The sequence below is a fragment of the Felis catus genome, chromosome C1 (assembly GCF_018350175.1).
Source record: "Felis catus isolate Fca126 chromosome C1, F.catus_Fca126_mat1.0, whole genome shotgun sequence".
Classification (NCBI taxonomy): domain Eukaryota; kingdom Metazoa; phylum Chordata; class Mammalia; order Carnivora; family Felidae; genus Felis; species Felis catus.
Genome location: NC_058375.1, coordinates 168,768,307 through 168,785,992, shown reverse-complemented (window position 1 = coordinate 168,785,992; position 17,686 = coordinate 168,768,307). Strand labels below are relative to the sequence as shown.

Sequence of the window (17,686 nt, the reverse complement as noted above, 5' to 3'; positions counted from 1 at the left end):
ACCAGTTCCCTCTTCTCTGCCCCCAGTGAGTATGGGGTAGAGCCTACAAATAGCAAAATAGGTTGGTGGTAGTAATTAGGGTGCTAACAAATAAAGGAAGTCCAATGACAGCATCCCAAACATCCTAATATTCAGTATGATGAAAGCCTTTCTAGCATCAAGACAGAAGTTCATTACTCTAGGATGCAGAATGTACATTACCGGAAGAGGGGAAAAAATAACCTTCTGCGACACACCTACACAGAAAACCTTACAGCTTACATAAAAGGTCCCCGGCTCTCATCACATTGACTTGAATTCCATTATAGATTATTACCACCTAAAATAGGCAAGGCTCAGAGGTTTTCATAGATCCAAGCCTGAATCCTTCAAAACACTACCTATTTGCTTAGTGTTCCTTTGTAATATGGAGATATTGGGGGGGGGGGGGGGGTAAGTGAAAAATAGGCATATAAATGTACTTTTATTTTTATACTAATTTAAGACTTCTGTTGACCAATACTCAAGTTGGAGGTCCACTATTCTTAGTAAGGGTGTATGCAACTATAAATGTTTTACTTTATGATCCTGAAGCAATGTATTTTTATGCTAATAACTCCATTCTGTAAGTTTTAAAATGGTACTCTAAGAGGCTCCATATTTAGGACTGGAAAAGACATCTGTTCCATATTGCACAACCTTGGCTACAAGACCAGAAAATTACCTCAACAACTATTGTAGTAAAAAAAAAAATAAAAAAAAAAAAAATTAAAAAAAATAAAAAAGGCACATCTATACTATTTACCAAACTTGAATATTGCAAAGTAATTAACTCCTATAAGAAATCTAACATTTAATAATTGTAACCAAAAAGAAGGAATTTATATGATCTGTAAAACCCTTAAAATTGGTTTGGTTTTCTTTTTTCCAATTGAGAAATAATGCTGCATCTGCACACTAATCCAGAGTTCTAGTCCACCTTCAGGGCAGACAATGGTCTCTATGTTCAACTCTGCCTCTAATTCTATCTGCTGGCTAAGGGCCACAAAAAGAATGGTAATGCACACCATACACCACAAAAAAGCTAGACAGGATTGTAAGTGAAGTAAAAAATACACCGACACAGAAGCAGTATCAGATTAAAGTTATTTGACAATATTGTCCAACAGTGGATGTTAATCACCAATTTGGAAACAAAATGTTCTATAAGATAATACCAGATTCCTGAGGCAGGATTTCATATTATCTTGTGCTCAAATATGGTCTTATCAAAGTAGAGCTTCATGTGTTTTGAGATCAATGGTTTAAAACCCAGTGTTGCATCTTTAAGCTCATTATATTCTCTTATCGGTACTTAAAGGGAAAAAAAAACTCTACACATTTAACAAGATTTCAAATGTTTTCAATTTAACAATTCATTTATTTGTACTGGTCCTTAGTAGTCAATCTTCATATCCGCATTTTTATTTCATCAACAATCATCTCAGACACACCTTCTAACAAGATTGACTTAAAATATTACGACAGGAAACTATGCCTTCAGGAGCATGTTTATTGTGTTTGAGATGATACATCAGGTGCTCTCTGAGCTACAAAGGGTAAAAGGAAATCCTCTCATTACAAACTGACAAAGGTAAAAGGTAAAACATTTTTCACAACAGCATGAACCACATACTCAGAAATAGATCTGGGTTTAATACAAATGACGTAATTCCTAGTCATCTACGGCTACTTTTATAACTTCATACAGATAATGAATTAGGCTAAAATGCACTATAATATTTGGTAGACTTCAGGACCAGTATCCTTAGTACATCACAAAATACATTTTGATATCCCAAAGAAGCAAGACTTGCAAGTAGGCGTTTTAAACATAACTAATCTACAGCTACAAAGTTCTACTCTTGATAGCATTTACCTTTTTGGGGAGGCTCCCAGTCTCCAAAGGATAAAAGCAGAGAGTAGAATCAGTATAACATATACACAGAAGTCCGTATTGTAAAGGCTATAAAGATTTGCAGCACAGTGAGAAGAGGCCCTCTGCTCCTTCACACTGCATACAAATTATGTGAATTATGTGGCGTATCTCTTGGTCCACTGTCTGGCTATCCTGTCATGTTCTGCTCTGTTGGTCAAATACTGAGTGGCTATGCTTCCAACCAAAGGATCCGCTGAAAAAGTAGAAAGAACATTAAAAGATATATTATATTATATGGAGTCTTAATGTCACAGTTTTAAGAGTCGATTAAATCAAAACACTAATTTTCAAGGCAGCACCTCGACAGATATATAATGGCTAAATTTTCAAAATTAAAATACCTAACATCACATAATCAGCTGTATATTTTAATATTCAAATTAAAAAAGCCCTTTTAACTAAAAATAATGCATGTTAAGTTACTAAATTTGATTTTAAATGTATGCCTTTAATAAAATATAAAAACCATTTTTCACTCTTGGCATTTTATTCAGTAATGCTAAGATGATTATATTTCTACCTTCTTATGGATATTTAAAAATGAAATTTATAGGGACGCCTGGGTTAAGCATCCAACTTCAGCTCAGGTCATGATCTCGTGGTTCATAAATTCAAGCCCCGCATCAGGCTCCGTGCTGACAGCTTGAAACCTGGAGCCTGCTTCAGATTCTGTGTCTCCCTCTCTCTCTGTCCTTCCCCCACTCACTCACTCCCTCTCTCTCAAAAAATAAACATTAAAAAATTTTTTTCAATGTAATTCTTAAATAAAAACTCAAATCTTGTAACACAGTGCTACTCAGAATGTTTCCTTCATTCTGCAATAGTAGGATTCAAATCCTTATCCTTATCTCCATTTAAAAACTTGTCATTTTGTTTTAAACAGAATTCTAAACTAAAAACTGAATCTGAACTGTAAACTTCTACTCTGAATTTGTTTTTCAAAAAGGTAAATATGTACACACAGCATAATATTTGAAGTGCACCAAAAGAAAGCCAGTGAAAAGTAAAGCCCTCTTCCCTCCCGACTCCCAATTACTCAAGAAGCTTCTCTACCTAGCAAACGATGTCACCTGCTAACAGCATCTCTATTCAGGGACAGTATGCACACGTACACGCATTTAGAACAGGACTGTTATGCATACGTACTTTTCTTCGGTGCCTTGCTCTTCCACTTAATATATCTTAGAAAGCTTTCTGTATCAGCTCATTTAGAGCTGCCTTACTCTTTTTAATCCTGTTTTTCTACCTTTGGCATATGTATAACTGTTGGGTTTCAGACAACAGTAAAAGCCTTTGATTAGCCCAATATTTAGAAAGAGTAATTCTACTTCTTTAAAAATGACCACTTAGTTAGACAGATAACATACGCAAGATCTCAGGATTAAACGTCACTTTCTCAAGTCAACTACACATGTTAATGCATGGCAATTATGCCTTTCCTTTTTTTTTTTTTTAATGTTTATTTATTTTTGAGACAGAGAGAGACAGAGCATGAATGGGGGAGGGTCAGAGAGAGAGGGAGACACAGAACCTGAAGCAGGCTCCAGGATCTGAGTTGTCAGCACAGAGCCCGACATGGGGCTCAAACTCACAGACCGTGAGATCATAACCTGAGCCGAAGTGGGACGCTCAACGGACTGAGCCACCCAGGCACCCCTATGCATTTCTTAAAAATGTTATGGATTATGTATTAATGACTTTGCATTTCTATAATCATAATCCTAGTCCAACTCTCTCATCAACTATCATTTTAATATCCACTATTACTACACCTAAAACAACCAACTGTAAGCCAAGAAGGGAGAACAAGAAGCTCTTCATTACTCATCGGTAGCTTTTAAAGCACATGGCAGCATGGAAGGAGCAAGGAAAGGATGCACTGGTGTCCGAGTCATTATTTTACTCCTGGCAAATATGATCTGTAGAGCTACATTAATTCAGAAAAAGTCCATCAAGGACAGAAAGAAAGTAACTATAGGTAGCACGCCATTAATGAACTCAAGAAAGTTATTGTGAAACTTCTGGTCTATCTAACTGAAATGGCATTGATCATTTCCTTGCAAAATGCTTTAGGCTGATCTTTCCACCAGTAGCACTTACTTTCTCAACTCAGTTAAGGTAACCAAGAAAACTCGTTGGTTTTTGTAGCCTCACTGTATGTGTTAATAAAGATTTGCTTACCAGGGTTGCAATCTGTCAAAAGCGAACAAATCGACAGCAAAACCTTTGAAATAGTCAAAGCAGGACTCCAGTTGTCTTTAAGGATGTCCAGACAGATGACTCCCTGACTGTTGATGTTGCAGTGATAGATTCTGGTGCGGAAAGTAACCTAAGGACAGTTCCATTAAAAACAAAGAAAATGAATGCTTTATTACCAACTAAAACTCTCACCAACAAAAGTGAAGGGTAACACAGATACTAAATAGAAAATAATTTGACTGAAGAGCTAATTAAACACTAGGTGGAAGTAATATCAAAAGTAAATGGTTTCTATTTATTTAATTTAGTTCAAAGACATTTCTTTTACCCAGTAGAACAGGAACTTTCTTGATTTCACACCAAAGTGAGTAGCTGATTTGGATGGTTTTCTCTAAATGAATGATACAATAATTATAGGTACCTATGACCATATATGTGCCATATACACATACATGTACACACGTGCACATACAGCCCTCTGTTTAAACATGGCAAGTGAGAAGTGTTTTACTGCCAAAGGAAAGAAGAACTGGTGAAGAATTTTTTTTTTCACAAGACAAAAGTTACATCAGTTTCTTAGTAGGAAAGATAAGTATCAACTCTGCTAATATCCTGTCATGTATCAGAAAATACTGGACAAAGATTTAAAGAAAGGCTGATGAAATCCCCAGTCTATTTTTCAGCTTTTCATTTCTCCAGCTAGTTCAATGTCTTATTAGACTAAGAGAATAAAATAAAACAAGCAAGGTACTTAAGGTACTGAATAAAGGAAACTAATATATCTCAGAGATATATGAAAAAAGAGAATAAATCATAGGAATAAATACTGGCAAGTTTCAAAAACAGTCACAAACATTAACAGGGTGGTTAATTCTTAATTTGGAGTTGCAGAGAAAAACAAAACAAAACAGTTCCTGATGTCTTAGAACTAGCAGCGTACTATGATCACCCACATGGAGTCTAGAAAGAAAATATTAAAAGCCCTCAAAAGTGTATTTCTGATAATGGTGCATAATTAATTAAAAACAAGAAAGACAGCAGTGGTCTAGTAAGGGAGAAGGAAGAGACTGTACTTCTAGAACCTGTCTAATAAAGTACACATACTAGTTATATGGATCTTAAAATGTGGGCTAGTTGAAGTGGGCTAAAAATGTACAATATATACCAGATCGGATTTCAAAGACAGTACCAAAGAGAGAATGTAAAACATCGCATTAACAATACTCTTACATTGATTTCATGTTCAAATGACAGTATCTTTGGTATACTGGGTTAAATGTTATTAAGATTAATTTCACTCTCTCTCTACTTTTTTTTTTTTTTTTTTTTTTTTTTTAAATTTTGGAGCGTGAGCAGGGAAGAGGGGCAGAGGGAGGGAGAGAGTATCTTAAGCAGGCTCCACAATGAGCATGGCTCAGCAGGGCCCAATCCCAGGATCCTGGGACCCCGGGACCGTGGGACTATGACCTGAGCCAAAACAAAGAGTCAGATGCTCAATCAACTGAGCAACCCAGGCGTCCCTCTATCTTTTTTAATGCAGCTTGTCGAGTATTTAAAACTACACATGTAGCTTGCATTGTATTTCTATCAGACAATTCTGTTCTAGAATATGGGAATAATATGTTTAGATCATTGACAGCTGACTACTCAATAGATATGTGTAGTTTACAAACATGATGCAATAAATAACTTTGAATCCTTTCAGCTATTAATAATCAATGAACAGAAGATAATTAAACTTGTACTATTCCGTAGAAGTTCAATACTTTATCTGAATTTCAAAAATAATCAGAACTGTATAGAAATAATGTACCTAACACCAAGATAAGAGCAGAGGTATTATTTCTTTTTCACTTGTCCAACTACAGATCCAAATAATGCTTCATAATACTGTGTAAGATATCTCAGGCAAGAAAAATGAATCAACATGGAAAGGTTAGAAAATTAAAATACTGAGACTTCAGCAAAAAAAAGTAACATGCTAAAATAAAACATTACCACTATATTAACCAAAACAATTGATAAATCATATACAGAACTATAGTTTGAAACCTGTTAGAAAAAGAAAAATAGAACTCTTTTCCTTTCCCTGATATACAAATATAGTTTTGTAGAAAATAAACCTTGCAAACTTTTTTCTGCTAATTTTGCTACCATATAAAAACCAATTTCAAGAAAAATGAGGCATGTAGAAGTATCACTATTTATAAATACAGCCATGAGCTATTTTGCTAAGGTTTTGTTTTCTGTAATACAGAAAACTTAACCACTGAATGCAAATTGAGCAGTTAATGATATACCAGCATTTAACATGTATCATTCTGAATGTGAATACAATTTGTAGTATTATTAACATGGGGGCTTTGTTCCTTTATTTGATCTAGCAAGACATACTCTACATACTTGGGAACATTAAATAAGACAATCATTTACAGATCTTAAATTCAGGTGAGATAGTATAGTATTCAAAACACTGGTAATTCCAGTAGACAGCAAATACCTCTAGGTGATAGGGAACCTTGGTGTCTGTACTTTGAGGTAGATACCACTAGGTGGAACTGTTGTTACGTTATTAGATAATGGAGAAATAACCCTGGGTTTAAAAAAAAAAATCCTTAATTTTTACTCTCTCTCTTCTCCCACCCTCACCAAGCATGCATGTGCACACAAGCATTAAATTGCTACATGTGTTTTAAATAGTGTAGGGGACATAAGAAACTATGTTGAAAAGAAAAACATTTCATCATAGTTAAAGGCCTGATAACAATATACTTTTCCCTGACATGTCAGAAGTCTCTGTAACTAGACCATAATTATGTTCAGGCTTAATATTGGCAGTTTTTACCTGCTGGCTTGACCATTTTATAATGAGAAGAGGAGGAAACCATTCAGGTAACTGTTATATTTAAGACTTGAAAAATAATTGCCAAGGCACAACTCAACCCTTGTGTTACCCATCTAAATTCATACTGAGAGACAACTAAGGCTTAAGCCACCCAGCCCACCCTCATTCTCATTACTACATCCTACCTACAGAGGGCACAAAGCAAGCTTTTTGAATAATAGTTTCCTTCTTCTTTGCTGTGGTTTTCTAGTTTTGCTGTGAAGAGATGGTATTGAGCACAAAATTCAACTTACTTCTTATTTCTGCAAGTTGTCAAACAGCTTTACTTTTAATCCCGACAGGTATCTCCAGGAAGCTTCTTAGGATATTTTCCCTTATAACATAAATCTAAAATTTATCTCCTTTATTGGTGTGCAAAGTGGCATATTTTTATTTACAATTAACAAACTCTTTCTGCTGACTATAAAGTTATCTGTATAAGGCAGAAAGCAATTTCTGTCAGTTTCAAAATTCTTGGTTATAAGAGTTTCCATATCAATTCATGAAAAGCAATGCCATGAAAATGATTACATCAGTACATATTTAACCTCCAGAATTTTAGAGAAGGCTAAAGATTAAAGAATGGACTTGTAGGTTCTTACCTTTGGTGGCTTAAATGGATAATCGGATGAAAAAGTGATATCCAGAAAAAACACACCACCTTCATATACAGAACCTGGTGGACCAAGTATAGTCGATCTCCATTCATAAATGTTATCTCCTTTAGGCCCAGCACTATTTAAAAGAAATGAAAAATCAATGTGTATATCTATAAGCAATAAATGTTAACATCTTAAACCAATTAAGTATTAAAGGTAAATTAGCAACCTAGAGCAATAAGCGATAAATATGAAAAGTAAAAGAATTAAGTCCCAATGTGTGTATACATATATGTATAAACTTATTTGCAAACATTTCAAATTTCCAGAAAAACTGCAAAACCAAAGATCACCTGTATAACTTAACCCAGAAACTACCTGTTAGCATTGTACCCCACTAGCTTTTTCATCTTCTCCCTCCCTCCCACACCCTCTCTGTTTCCGTCTCTCTGTATGTATGTATGTGCACATACACACTGACACCCAAGGCTTTTTTTTCTGAGCTATTTGAGAGTAAGCTGAATGCATCTGGCCCTTTCCTCATAAATACTTAAGTTTTCACATTTCCTATATTGCCCTCCAATATAATCAGAGTACAGCCACAATTTCTGTAAATTAAAAAAAAAAACAAAAAACACTTTAACCAATTACCTGCAAAATAATGTTGTCAAATGACCCAATAATAATGCCTTTTAAAAAAATTTAATTCTTGTCCAGATACAGAATCTACTCTTAAGATCATCTATGGCCTGTGTCTTTAATTTCCTTTAACATGGAACTTTTTGGCCTTGACTTTCATAACATTAACATTTTTGTTAATGAATACAGTCATCCTCCTTCCCCATCATCTCCTACTGCTTTCAATAGCATGCTCATCTTTTTGGAGTTATCTGATGTTTCATGGTTAGATGCAGACAGGGCATTCCTGGCGACAACAGTGCAGAAGTGATGTGTTCTCAGAGTACCAAGGTATTCGGTCACCTGTCCCTAACCGGTGTTGTTAATTTTCATTACCTGGCTCAAGTGATATCTGATTTTCCTACTGCTTACTTACTATCTTTTTCCTACAATAAGCAACCTTTGCTCTTCAACCAAATTTCTCCCCTACATTTAACATCCATTTGTGATTCTTGACTGAACTAAACTTTACTATGATGGTGATAAAAATCATAATTTTCCAACTTCAGCATTTACTCTACATTTACCAGCTGGCCCTTGATTCCTCTCTTCTCCCGTTTGTATGAATGTGTGTATTATTCACATGGTCTCATGGATTCTCTTTTTTTTTTTCTTAATGATTTATATAATTCATTACTGCCTTTAATTGTTTTGATGCTCAAATTATCCCAAATTTGGCTAGTGGGTGCCCCTTCAAAATGGCCCCTCTATTCTTGTGAGAAGTTGCTGTATTTTTATAAATACTTCCTTACTTTCACAGCATAACACGGAACAAAACTGTTCCAGGATCCCAGGCTTGGAATCAGCCATTTCCTCAAGAAGCCCTGGTTCCTTTTAGTCCCACATTTAGGGAATGTTAAAAAAAGCAAAGTCTGAATGCTCGATGCTACTAATTCCCAGGTACACTGCATTATGCTCAACAACATCATTTCATTTATAAAATACAAACAAGAAAGATAATTCAAATAAAATCTAAACTCACAATTATTTGCTGGTAAGGCATACCCAATATTCCTTAAATTCTCTTCAAATTTACCTTATAGACTTCCATTTTCCCCTAACCTTTACATCATAAATTATCTTGACTTTTTGAACTAATGTACAATACATCTAGGGCATTTCTTCTTTTAAACTGACCTATTAGTTTATAAATGATCTGCATGTTTGATTTAAAATAAGGGTAAACCAGCACTGATAAATCAACCACTTGATAATCAACCTATTGTATTAATTATAATAGGACTTTCAGGTATAGTCAAAATACTGTGTATTATTAATTCTGTAAAACAAACTGAACTGTAAACATCAGGTAAGTGATGCTATCAAATCAAACCTATGCTCTAAAAAATAGTCCATACAGAAAGGATGTAGAAAACTTGATGGTATAATCAAAATATTTGCAGCATGCTTTAAAAACCTATATTTAAGGCAGGTGCATGAACAATAAAATCTCACTATTTTGGCCCATTTAGGGAAAAAATTTTTTTTTAATTTTTTTTTCAACGTTTATTTATTTTGGGGACAGAGAGAGACAGAGCATGAATGGGGGAGGGGCAGAGAGAGGGAGACACAGAATCAGAAACAGGCTCCTGGCTCTGAGCCATCAGCCCAGAGCCCGACGCGGGGCTCGAACTCACCGACCGCGAGATCGTGACCTGGCTGAAGTCGGACACTTAACCGACTGCGCCACCCAGGCGCCCCGGGAAAAATATTTTTTAACATAAATACTGTTTTATACGTCTTAAGTGTACACAGCAACTGAAACTAATTACAGTAATGGCTCACTGTCCTGTCATCATTTGAGAATCAAGTATATTCCCTAAGTGAATTTTCATTGTAACTAAAAACATAATATTGAGCACTAATTTTGTAAACAAACAAAAAAGGGTTTAACTTGATTCAACAGCATTTCCTTTTCCAAGTTAATTTTTCCCTTGGTGGCTTAAGGTAATCATCATAAAATGAAATTATAGTGTCAGAAACTTTTATGGTAGAGCTGCTTCACTAAAATGATTCTAAAACTATACATGTCACACACTGGTAATGTTAATAATAGTAGTAGTCATCATCATCATAATAATAATAATAATAATAATAATAACAACAACATTAGTTAAGATTTACTCCATCCGTATTGCAAGCCAGGCATTGTTCAAAGCATCACAGCATAACTCATTTAATTCTCCTTACAAATCTATGAAGTAGGTACTATTAGTACATTACTATTTTTAGATGAGAAACAAAGGTTCTGAGAGTTAAACAACTTTCCATATGTCCCACAGTCACAAAATGACTCAGAAAGAACTTGGACAAAGTCTGTGAACTAGTCTGTATTGTCTTCAACAGTGTGCTGTATTATATTTCTAATTTAATTTCCAGTCAAATTTTGCTAATATCTATTTGTGTAAGAACCCAAAGGGAGCTGTTATCCAAAAAACTAAAAAACAAAAACAATAATTAAAAAACAAACCATAATACAAAGTTCCTCAGTAATATTTCTTAGTTCTTAGTAGAACTATGTTATGCTTCAGAGAATACAAAGAAGTTGGAGCGGGGTTACTACACTTTTTAATGAATCACAGAATTTCAGACTGAAAAGAATCTGGTTGAAGCCAATCCCATCTCTTTATACTTGAAAAAACCAAGACACAGAAAGTAAATGGTACATCTTAAACCCCCTCTGCCAGTTGGCAGTAAGAGCTGGGATTCCTACACCAAACTGGTATTGGTTCTTAAATTTGCTTTCTTCTCACTTATACTGTTTTGTCCCAGGGCAAAGGAAATGTTTATTACAGCAGAATATTAAATGTGACTTCCCTTGTTGTCTTAGAGAAGACTGGGCAAGGCCAAAGCTTATGGTAGTATGATTCCTTTAATGCTCCAAGAATACTGAGCCTAAGGCAAGCAATGGCTAAAATCCAGCCCTAGTGCTGGCTGCCTTATTTGGAATAAGGACACCCTTTGCCTTCTTAGAAGGTGCCACCTGCAAATCAAGACATTCTTAGTGGGGGTGGGGGGAGGAAGGTGTTGGATACAAGAACTGGCTCCACCCAAATTCAAGCAAAGCATTTTTTACAGGCTGCCTTCTGGTCTGCCACTGAGGCTTCACAGGTGAGGAGAAAATGAGCGATAAATGCTGACAATCTCAAGACAGGTGCTATTCATACCTTTTCACTAGTTAGTTCCATTCTCTCTGTTTTACACAAGGGTAACATTCCAGTAGTTCCACATGCCATTCTAGATCATTTGTGTTTCCCTCTCTGGGGAATGATGTTCACAAGAATATCACGATAACATTTCCCCAATCTTTATTAAAAAATAAACCTCTATTACTCTACCCCTCCCAGCTCCCAGTTCCCATCTCAAAGATCTCTTAACAGGCTTTTTACTCCTTATCACTACACTGAAACAGCACTTATCAAAGGTCACCAGTGACCTCATCACTAGACCTAATGCTCATTTCTCAATACTCATCTTATTTGACTGCCCCAGCAACATGTTGACACATTCGATCACTTTTTTCTACTGGATATAAACTTCTGTTTTGTTACTAGAATAACATACTGGTCTTCCTCCTACCGGAAGGAACTACTTCTCAACTACTAGTCCCTTCTTCTCAACTACTAGTGCTATTCCTTATCTCCCTAATCTATAAATAGAGTCAGTCCTTCAGAACTCCGTTCCTGGACCTCTTGTCTTTTCTTCTCATATCTACCCTTTTGTTGATCTCATGCAATTTTATGGCTTCCAAAAGCACCAGTAGGCTCTTAATTTCCAAATCTGTATCTCCAGCCTATGTTTTTATGCTGAATTTCAGAACTACACATTGAAATGCTTACTAAACAGTCTTTATAATATTTTGAATCTAATAATTTTGAAAACTGCCTCATATTTAACATGTCCCAAAATGAGTTCATGTTCTAACTCCTCCTACAATCCTCCCTATTTCAGTTAAATGCCAACTCCATTCTTCTAGTTCCTCATGGCGAAAGCAAAGACCTCTTCTTTAACAACGCTTTACCTCGTATCCAGTATATCAGCAAATTCTATTGATTTTATCTTCAAAACAAACCCAAAATTCTACCTGACCCTGATTCAAAATACCAGAATCCCCTCCTGGCTAGTTACAATAGCCTCTCTGCTTCCACCTTTGGCCCTACTCCCACCATGGTAGTCTATTTGCAAAAGACAAGCCGGCAAGGCAACAGGCAGAAAGTAAGTCAGATCGTGTAATTCTAGTCAAAACTTTCCAAAGGCTTACCACCCTCTTGTTCTGTGTTAAGATCAAAGCCTTCTGACCTACAAGGCACTGTATAATTTGCTGCCACCATTATCACCATCATCCTTCTTATCTGTTTCTCTCTTCCCTGTTCAACTGGCTCTAACAACCTGTTTCTCCAACACACAATGTACAGTTCCACCTCAGGGCTTCTGCACAGATGTATCTCTGCCTAGAATGTTCTTCTTCAAGACGGCAACATGGTTTGGATTCATCACTTTCTGCAGGTCCTGATTGCAAAGTCACCTTCTCAGTGAGGCCTTTCCTGGCCACTCTATCTAAAAAAGTCATACATCATCTCCACATATTTTATTATTCATATTTTCTTCTCCATATAATTTATCACTCTCTAACATATAGTTTACTTATTTATCTTACTGTCTCTCTCATCAGAATGTAAGCTCATGAGGTTATAAGATGTAGACTAGGCTTCTTTCAGTGGATGGTACTTTTATGCCGTAAAAGTTAGAAGTATTTTGGCAACTCAAAGTGACTGAACAGCTATGGGATCTGCCCAAGGTGAGATGGGAGATCTCAGAGAGAAAGTTTAATAGCAGGGGGAAGGAGAAGGAGGAGAATGAAGGGAAAGGGAATGTTTTCCTACCTTACCTCCCTCCGTAAAGAAGGTTCATTTATTTACTTCACTGATACAGCAAAGTAAAATTTATTCCAGTTCTGAGTCAAATTATGAGAAAACAGAAACAAAATTGTTCACTGACACCTCACTAGGCACAAACACCAAAAAAAACAACAGAAAAGACTTAAATTCCATAATGAGAGCTCAATTTTTTGTTTAAATGTTATTACGAAAATGAGAAGTACCTTTATTCTATTGCTTTTTTCCCCCTACAAACATCCATCCCTCCTTTTAAATACCGTATTTCCCATAAGTTAGTATACGTTCTACACAAAACAACAAGAGTAAAAAGCATGGAGAAAGTTTAGATTGAGTGACAAACTTAGCCTAAAATTTTTGTTACTAGCTGCTCTTACTGTTAACAAGCGATATAATTTTAAACATTAGCAGCATGAGGACAGATATCTCAGCAAAATTTATTTTCTCATTGCTTGAATATTAATTCAACAATTACTGTTACTGCAAGGGTCATTAACACTGTCTTTTTCCAGCACTGGAATAATTCCCAATACAATGTTTCAAATGCTCAATTTAATAATAGACTCATTTTACAAAAATGCATTTTTTTAACACAATGCTTTCCACACACACAACCTTTTAACCCCTACCAAACTAAATGCCAAGATTCCATATGCTTTCTATCCCGAAGGCAGGAAGTTCTACCTTGAGCTGAACTAATTCAAAGAGAAAAGGACATAACAATGACTTAAGCCAAGACTTGACAGAACTATGAAAACTGTGGTGTAACGGTGAAATGTTCCATTTTAAATAATTAAAATGCTAAAATGAACATTTCTATGCGTGCAGGATGCATTTAAAATGAAAAAAAAATCTTACTAATACAAAGTTTCTACTGAAGCATGGGTTACATAATGAAAGACCTTGAATTAAAGACGCCATATTGGCATAACGACTTATCCACCCTCACTGAAATCTATTAAAAATATAAATAAAACTAAAAAGGAACTAAATACAAGGAGAGATACTCTATGTTCATGCATAAGAAGACTCAAATGTCAAGATGTCAGTTCTTCCCAACTTGACCTATGTGATCAATCCAATCCTACTCAAAATCCCCCTAAGTTATTTTGTGGATATCCACAAACTGATTTATAAAGTTTATGTATGGAGAGGCAACAGAAGAGCTGACACAATCCTGAAAGAGAACCATGTCAGACACTACCCAACTTCAAGACTTACTATAAAAGCAACAGTAATCAAGTCAATGTGGTATTGACAAAAGAACAGAAAAACAGATCAATAGAAGAGAAGAGAGAGCCCAGAAATAGACCCACATAGAGTCAAGTGACCTCTGACAAAGGAAATAGAATGGAGCTAAGATAAAGACAGTCTCCTCAAAAAAATGGTGCTAGAACAACTGGACATCCACAGGTAAAAAAAAATAAAATTTAGACACAGACCTTATATCCTTCACAAACATTAACTCAAAATGGATCAAGGAATTACTCTAAAATGCAAAACTATAAAAACTCCTAGAAAATAACATGGGAAAAAACCTTGGTAACTTTAGGTGTGGCAATATCTTTTTAGAGACAACAGCAAAGGCACAATCCATGAAAGAAATAACTGAAAGTTGGGACTTCATTAAAGTTAAAACCTTCTGCACTGCAAAAGACAATGTCAAGAGAATGAAAATAGAAGCCAAAAACTGGGGGAAAAATATATGCTAAAGACACATCTGATAAAAGACTGTTATCCAAGATATACAAAGAACTCCTAAAACTCAACAATAAAAAAATGAATAACACAATTAAAAAATGGGCAAAAGACCTCCACAGACCCTTCACCAAAGGAGATACACAGATGGCAAATGAATTTATGAAAAGATGTTCAATATCGTATGTTGTTATGGACTGAATGTTTGTGTATCATCAAAAGTCAGGTTGAAATCCTAACCTTCAGTGTTGGTATTAGGAGGGAGGCTATCAAGAAGTTATTAGGTTATGAGCATGTGCCCTTCTTAAATGAAATTAGAACCCCAGAGCTCCCTTGCCCCTTATGCTATGGAAGGACACAACAAGACACTATCTATGCATCTGGAAGCAGGTACTCACCAGACACCAAATTTTGGACTTCCCAGCCTCCAGAATGTTAAGAAATAAATTTCTGTTCTTATAATCCACCCAGTCTAGGAGCACCTGGGTGACTCAGTCACTTAGGCATCTGACTCTTGATTTCGGCTCATGTCGAAATTTTAGTTTGTGACATGGATCTCCGTGTTGGGCTCTGCACTGAGCATGGAGTCTGCTTGGGATTGTCTCTCCCTCTCCCTCTGCCCCTACCCTGCTCTCTCTTTCAAAATAAATAACTTAAAAAAAAAGCCACCTAATCTATGGTGTTAGATACATGTCATGAGAGAACTGCAAATTAAACCAACAATGAGGTAACACTATATACCTATTAGAATGGCCCAAATCTAAAACACTGACAACAATATATTCCTAGCAAGGATGTGGAACAACAGGAACTCTCATTCACTGATGGTAGAAATGCAAAATGGCCATTTTGCATTTTGCAAAACCGCCATTTTGGCAGACAGTTTGACAGTTTCTGAAAAACATATTCTTACTATACAATCCAGCAATTGTGTTCCTTGGTGTTTAATGAATTGAAAACTTAGGTCCACACAATACCTGCACACAGATGTTTACAGTAGCTTTATTCATAACGACCCAACAAGGTGAATGGATAAATTGTGGTTCATCCAGATGATGCAGCATCATCCAAGGCTCCAAAGAAATGAACTATCAAGCCATAAAAAGACATGAAGAAAACTTAAATGCATATTACTAAGTGGAAGAAGCCAATGTGAAAAGGACGTAATGTATGTTTGCCAACTATATGACACCCTGGAAAAGGCAAAACTATAAAGACAGTAAAAAGATCAGTGCTTGCTAGGGCTTAGTGGGGAGGGAAGGATGAACAGGCAGAGCAGAGATCTTTAGGACAATATAACTATGATACCATGATACTACAATGGTCATTACACATTTGTCAAAACCCATAGAACGAAGAACACCAAGAAGTGAAACCTAACACAAACTATCAACTTTGATTAATGATGCAGCAAATATAGGTTCATCAACTGTAAGAAACATGTCACTGTGGAACGGTAGTGGGGAGGCTGTGCATGTGGGGACAGTGGGTATATGGGAACTCTGTACTTTCTGCTCAATTCTGCTATGAAACTGAAACTGCTAGTAAAAATAGTTTATTTTTTAAATGTTTGTTTCTTGATTTTGAGAGAGATCAGGGGTGGGGCAGAGAGAGAGGGAAAGAGAATTCTAAGCAGGCTCTGCATGATCAACACAAAGACAGATGCGGGGTGCCATCTCATGACTGCAAGATCATGACCTAAGCTGAAATAATGAGTCGGGGGCGCCTGGGTGGCGCAGTCGGTTAAGCGTCCGACTTCAGCCAGGTCACAATCTCGCGGTTCGTGAGTTCGAGCCCCGCATCAGGCTCTGGGCTGATGGCTTGGAGCCTGGAGCCTGTTTCCGATTCTGTGTCTCCCTCTCTCTCTGCCCCTCCCCCGTTCATGCTCTGTCTCTCTCTGTCCCCCCAAAAATAAATAAACGATGAAATAATGAGTCGGATGTTTGAAGAGCCTGTGTGGCCCAGGTGGTTACCTGTCCGACTTCGAGTCAGGTCATGATCTCGCGGTTTGTGAGTCGGAGCCCCACATTGGGCTCTGTGCTGACACAGTGCGGAACTTGCTTGGGATTCTCTCCCCGCCCCCCTCCTTCCCTTGCACGCTCTCTCTCAAAACTAAAGAAAATTTAAAGAAAAAAAAAGAGACGTTTAACTGACTGAGCCACACAGGAACCCCTAAAAATAAAGTTTATTAATTTAAAAAATACACATAAAGTTTAGATGAAGTAGATGTTTCTATATTAAAGCAAGAAGTAGAAAGTATTTAAGTGTTGGTCTATTAAAAAGTTTCCAACCTACAAAGGGATGCTTTCCAAAATTTTGTTTTAAAATCAGGTACTTAGGAACTTGAACACATTTTAACTGTGGTAATATAAATGGTGGTTTCAATGTTGGCTCACAAAAGTCAATTTAAACCACTTCCTCCGTAACTTTTGAAGGCCACCAAGAATACCTATCCTCCACTACAAACTGCTAATTCAAACACCCATCATCCTTTTTCCCCCTCCCAGGTACTCTATTACCTTTCAGCTGCAGGAAGGGGAACAAAGATAATCTTAAATTATCAATGAGGAGTTCACTTTAACAAGATTATCAATAGTGGTCAGGGCTTTGGAGTATCTCTAGCATGAAGAAGAAATTTAACTACATTAAAGTACCTCAAATACTAAATGGACATGTGTGAACTAGACTGGAAATCGAAGCAACCTTTGTATTGGGAAAACATGTGCTGTGATAGCAGCTTCAGCAACAACAGCAACTACCCGCACTGACTGAACAC

General features: G+C 36.3%; 1 protein-coding gene across 4 annotated transcripts in view; it reads right to left on the bottom strand.

Annotated features, from left to right (window-relative positions):
* Nucleotides 1–1,511: 1,511 nt before the first annotated feature.
* Nucleotides 1,512–17,686, bottom strand: part of UBE2E3 (ubiquitin conjugating enzyme E2 E3) — a 93,009-nt gene continuing 76,834 nt past the window's right edge. For all 4 annotated transcript variants that reach the window (XM_023259524.2, XM_023259523.2, XM_006935393.5 and 1 more), the window contains exons 4-6: nt 7,643–7,775; nt 4,139–4,286; nt 1,512–2,150 (exon numbers count right to left, since the gene is read on the bottom strand). In XM_023259524.2, the coding sequence (XP_023115292.1) occupies nt 2,053–2,150; nt 4,139–4,286; nt 7,643–7,775 (379 nt within the window). In that variant the 3' untranslated portion in view covers nt 1,512–2,052. The remainder of the gene's footprint in view (nt 2,151–4,138; nt 4,287–7,642; nt 7,776–17,686) is intronic.